Raw genomic sequence first — 6,000 nt, forward strand, 5'->3', positions numbered from 1 at the left:
GAGAGATTAACATGGGGACTTGATAAGCGCCGGAATCGCTTCCGAGCTGCGGGGTTAGACATGCGGACCCACTGGCCGCAACCTGCACTGCAGGGTTAACATGACGCAGACCCATGTCCGCAACCTGCACTCGCAGGGTTAAACCTAACGCAGACCCATGTCCGCAACCTGCACTCGCAGGGTTCTAAAACACACGTTTAATCCATGTTGGTGTACTACTACAACCAGTGGTGTAGTGGGGATGTTTTACTGGGTGGACGGGGTACTGGGTGGACGGGAGACACTATGGACGCGCTCGTGAACTGTCAACGGGGGGGGGGCTTGGGGACCTCTGTGTCGCCTGTCAGCGCAACTTACATGATGCCGTTTAGACAATATAATAATAAAGGGCGGTGCCGGCTGTCAGCGAACCGATCCGGCCTTTCTGCGCGACTATCACTCAAATGCGGGACATAGTCTCAATGTGTGGAACGCGGGACAAATAATAAAAATGCTGTGTGTGCAGTCCCGCACAGTGCGGGACACCTGGTCACCCTACACACACAGTTCTGACCCTCACACACACACGCTTCAAATCAAGTTGCATAAATGCTTGAGCTACGTTTTTATTATAATTACTGTGAAATCTGCCTATTATGTTTTCGTCATTATTACAACAAACACACACTTGCAACTGATAACGCTGGCAATGATTTTAAATGTATTAGACTATTAAAAAAAGAAATCATGCTTCAAATAAGTGGGGGTACGGCGTACCCCCGCGTCCAACGCCCACTACACCACTGACTGCAACTACAAAAAGCTAAGGTTTGTTTTCTCATCAGGAAATGCAGACCGGCTCAAACAAAAGATTTTTAAATCATCATCCTCACGATCATTTAATGTATCACATGTTCGCCGAATTGACATGAAAGCACTAATAAATGTAGTTTCATCCACTTGAGTTTACAAAAATTATCGATTTGTTTTTATATCACATCCGACGGGAGGAAATTCAGCAGCTCTCACTACCGATTTTTAATCCTAATTTAATCATCATCTTCACCACGATCATTTATGTTTATGTTCGTCGAATTGACATGAAAGCACTGACAAATATGAATATACTGTAGTCAACTTCATTAAAACGTTATTAACGTGCCTAAACTCAGTAATTCACCATTTCTACGCATGACAACACACTTTGTCCGTGTTTGGCTCTCTCGCCGCACAGTGAAGCGTTCCCGCATTGACGTCACTTCCGGCTTCCCCCAAAACCTCAAAATGAGTCGAAGGAATTTTCCCGCGATGTTCGAAATTATTGATATTTATCGGAACGGTATCGCTTTTTCTTTTTTAAACTGACGGTTCGAGATTACTAGTAGCCCACTATTTCATTGCACAACAGTTGTTGGGTTCGTGTCACAGGCTCTTTAAATATAGAAGCCATCATTCGCCCAATCATACCCATTCACACAGTCAGCCATCAGGAGCCACTTGGTTAACTATTTTGCCCAAGGATACACCAACATGTTAGATTTTATAAACTAAGGTGAAGGCATTTACGTATATAGCACTCTCAGCCGTAGTCATGGGCAAAGAAAAGAAAAAAAGGAAAGCAGCTTCGTATCACGGGGCATTAACAGTTTGCTTTTTTATTCATCACTTATGGAAACAACCTTGGTGAAGGTTTTTATATTATTGTCGAAAATAGGAAATGGTTGCAAACGTTCATAATCTACTGAGGCTCTTTTTAAACGTACGCGTCTCTATTTGTCATAAATTGTTAATACAGGGTTGATATGTGTATCTTATTATGTTTTGAACGTCATGTGTTGCTTTGTGCACCTTACACACTTAATGGTAAAACTTAAGCGTTTTGTGTCTAAAAATGGGTTAAGATAATTATAGATATTATTGTTCTCACTGTCAATGTAACTGTTGGCAGAGTTAGTCTGTTTAATAATTGTAAGTGTTTGTCAGTATATTTGAAATTACTAGGTAAGCTACGTTAGCTAGCTAGCTTAAAGCAGATCTGCAATAATATGTTAAGGAATCATGCGAAAACATTGTTAAAATACAGTAAGCCAATTAAAACGTAAATTTTAGGTAACTTTCCAGTGACAGTTGGCTAACTTTATAATCCCCTGCAAGAACTCCTGTCCCAGTGGTGTGCGTCACATTTTAGTGTCCCCGTTTCCTTTGCGTTTTGTTATGAGAAAAAACGACTGGTATTCTGACGATATAGTGTTAATATCTCTGATAACAACTCAGACAACACGTTGCTGCACCAACCTGGCGTAAACAAAGTGGTTGAGAGGAGTGCTCATAGTGCTCTTGAGATGTGTTTGAATGTTTCTCTCCTTGTATCTTTGTCCTAATATTTGTCCTCGTCTATGCTGGAAATGGAGTTATTGTGAATCAAGATACATTTCAGACTTGATCTCGTACTTCATGAAGACTGCAGTTGTAGCTCACATGCTATGTTTGTTTGTGTCCAGTCTCAGTATCTTTGCTGACGTCTGTGAGAAGACAGTGTTGAAGAGGATCCTGAAGGACCTGTGGAAGATCGTCCTGAGCAGCCTGGAGAAGACCATCGTCCTGCCGCAGAGCAACGACAGTCTGGTAAGAACAGCCTTAACCTCAACCGGCACAACTACATTCCGCCTTACCCAAACCATTAACTAAACTCACTCTCACCATAAACAAGAGTACTGCACTCTTATAGCAGACTCACTAAAGGCAGGTTAAAGAAAGGAAGACAGATCAGAATCAATAAAAGCAGAATTAGAGGTGTCATCTTTTTAATTCTGCACATTTTTCTTACTCGTCAAAACCTGTCCTCTGCTGCAAAAATCTCAAATCTGGCCCTTACAAAGCTAGAACAAAAAGAACATTAACACAAGATAATGGAAAAAACTGTTTTATGAAGAGTAATCAATATGCCTCATTTATTTTCTTCTGTCAAATGTATTGACAGTCATCACGATTCCAGCTTCACATACTAATTGTTTTATTTAGAGGGCAGAGAGGGAGTTTTTCAAAGACAATATTTGGGGTGTACTTGCCCATTCTTTACAAATCACATAGACTAGCTTATTGTGGCCAACCCTTTTAGTAAATGAGGTTGTTTTGCTGCATTGATTTCCTTTGTTGTTATGTTTTTGCTCCTGTGGTAATGGAGCAGCAGACTGGGGCTGTATTGAAAATAAATATTCTAATTACAGTTTCTGAAAACCAGCTGCCAAACTCTTTATAAAGCACAGATTTACCAAAAACAGGGTTCCTGCAAGGTGGATTTCAGACTGTTTTAGATCATATATAATATATAGGAATAACCATATACTGAATTTGCTGTAATTCGGGCAGAAGTATTAAAGGGGCCCTATTATGCTCTTTCCCTGATTAATATTTGTATTGTGTGCCTCTACTGTGACATCTTTACATGCTTTAATGTTCAAAAAGCAAGCAAAAAATACACACATTTTGACGGCTAGAAGTAAGGGTGTGGGAGGGATTTCAGTGTGAATTTATTTTATGCATGTTTTCCTGTGTAACTATAGCAACACCTGCATTCACATGGTCTTGCATCAACACATGGTTTACTCCTAAGACATCAATATATTTATATTATTAATTATTTTATCAAGTGTATTGTGTCTCCTCAAAGCAAAGCTCAGGCATTCATTGTCAGCTACCTGCACTCACATATAGCAAAAAGCATTTGACTGTCATCAATGGGATCGTCAGAGCACTAAGCAAGAGGGTTAAGTCAATCTGCAGATATCAATTGTGATTATGTTGAGCTGTGCTGACACCCAGTGGCGGATGGCAGCAAATTCTCCAGTTTGATTTCTTCTGTGAACACGTTGATCGTGTTGAATCCGAGCAGTTTTTCTTCTGTAGAGAGAAATGTGACAAATAATGAAGTATGAATGATTGGAAGCAGTCACAAGGTGATCTTGATTTACCTTCTTTGTTCTCTCTGCAGGGTGCCCAGCTCCTCACAGCAGCTAAAGGACTGTCCAGTCTCAAGGTAACACATGCAGTAAAAAAAGAATCGCCACTTCTGAAGAAACATAAGAAGGATTAAATTGTATTTATTTATTTGAGTGTTGCCCTTAAAGGTGGGGTAGGTAATTTTGGAGAAACCAGCTCGAGTGCGCTAGAATTTGAAAATACACAGCCGGAAAAAATCTGCCACTTCCTTACAGCGCCCCTCCTCCAACAGACACGAACTCGAACATGACCAATGAGGGCACGAGATAAGTTTGTGCACAGGTGGAAGGCTGACAGGCAGGTAGGCCATCCAGTTATTTTAGCCGGCCCGGCTAAAATGATTGGTCGTGCTTTTTACAGTACTACGGCTTCCACAGATTAAAACATTTTATGGATTTTTTGTCAAAGCACTTAAGATATTCATTGCTATCGGGATGTTAAGAGCATTCCAGGGAATATAACAAAAAGTGTATCTCGTGCCGGTTTCTCAAACTTACCTACCCCACCTTTAAGGAAAGTGTTTCTAATGTCAGTCTGTGAACTCTGGTTCCTGCAGGGAGGGGGTGAAGCCAAAACCTTGACGCCCAAACAGTGTATAATCATGGACGCAGGGCTGGAGACCATCAAGGTAAGTGGAGACCTGCACATTCACATGTAAATTCATGTAAAAACACAAACAAAAATCAGCAGCATTTAGACTGTGCAATTTCGAGACATTTGTACAATTATTTGGCATTTCTAAACATGCATGACATAGTTAAAAGTTAGAGAGAAACTCCATAAAGACTTTTTCTTACATGCACAAAAACCTATATTACACACTACAGGAAAGGGAAAACCCCCCACAAAGTGTATTATCAGTCTTTCAACCTTAAATGTTTACTTTCTCTCCTTCATGCTTCTTGTCTCTTCTTTTACAGCAATACTTCCACGCAGGAGGAAACGGGCTGAAGAAGGCGTTTGTGGAGAAAAGTCCTGAACTAGCTTCACTGCGTTACGCCCTCTCCCTCTACTCCCAGAGCACCGACGCTCTCATCAAGACCTTTGTCACCACACAGCACTCCCAAGGTAACCACACACACACGCACGCACGCACACACGCACACACACACACACACACACACACACACACACACACACACACACACACATACACATACACATACACACTGCATGTACAGTCTACAGGATTTGGGGTTGGTAAAGAGTGTCCTTAACATTTCTGCTCTCTCCTGTCCTCACAGTGCATGATGGGATGGGCATCAGGATCACTGGAAATGAGAAGATCCGACCTGATAGGGGTAAGTCCACCGCTCTCTGCATCAGTCTGAAATAAAGGCTCTATAGCAGGGGTGGGGAACCTCCGGCCTCCGGGCCGTATACGGCCCGCGAGACCATTTGGTACGGCCCTCGAGGTAATTTATAAACACACGCAAAAAAGAAAAATATTCAAGAAATCTAAACCGCAAAAAAATTAAACAGGCGAGTGCCTGTTTTTCCTGGCCAAGGTCAGGGTCCTTGAACACAACACGAGCCTAACGTGTCATCACGTGGTATATGTCTCGTCTGACAGGAGTGTAGCATGGCAGGGGAGCACCAGTACGTCACGCCGGGACTTCACAAATTGCAGTACCCATAAGGAGCCGTACACATGCCGCAGTTTTTGCGTGGCTGTGTCTTTAGTTGTAAGCCCAGTGGCGATCTGTTCATCTGTCATACTGATCATACAGTCAATAACTTTGTTGTTATTAGCATCTGGTTAGCTAGCTGCTAGCTAACCAGATGCTAATAACAACAAAGTTATTGACTGTATGATCAGTATGACAGATGAACAGATCGCCACTGGGCTTACAACTAAAGACACAGCCNAACAATGTGGGATAACTCGTTCTACGCCTGTGAGGTGGCCCACAGTCCATGGGCATATTTCGGTATATGTGCTTACACAGATATTTTTCAGACTGCAAAATGTAACAAAGATACAGTATAAATCAGAGGACATGAATTTGGTTTCCTCTGTGC

General features: G+C 41.9%; 1 protein-coding gene across 1 annotated transcript in view; it reads left to right on the top strand.

Annotated features, from left to right (window-relative positions):
• LOC104944421 (protein unc-13 homolog B-like) overlaps positions 1–6,000 on the top strand; it is a 37,071-nt gene that overhangs the window by 23,938 nt on the left and 7,133 nt on the right. The window contains exons 4-8 of the mRNA XM_010769948.1: positions 2,481–2,604; positions 3,971–4,015; positions 4,535–4,606; positions 4,899–5,046; positions 5,223–5,279. Coding sequence (XP_010768250.1) covers positions 2,481–2,604; positions 3,971–4,015; positions 4,535–4,606; positions 4,899–5,046; positions 5,223–5,279 — 446 coding nt within the window. The remainder of the gene's footprint in view (positions 1–2,480; positions 2,605–3,970; positions 4,016–4,534; positions 4,607–4,898; positions 5,047–5,222; positions 5,280–6,000) is intronic.

Source organism: Notothenia coriiceps, unplaced genomic scaffold (assembly GCF_000735185.1).
Source record: "Notothenia coriiceps isolate Sejong01 unplaced genomic scaffold, NC01 NC01_scaffold00008049, whole genome shotgun sequence".
Classification (NCBI taxonomy): domain Eukaryota; kingdom Metazoa; phylum Chordata; class Actinopteri; order Perciformes; family Nototheniidae; genus Notothenia; species Notothenia coriiceps.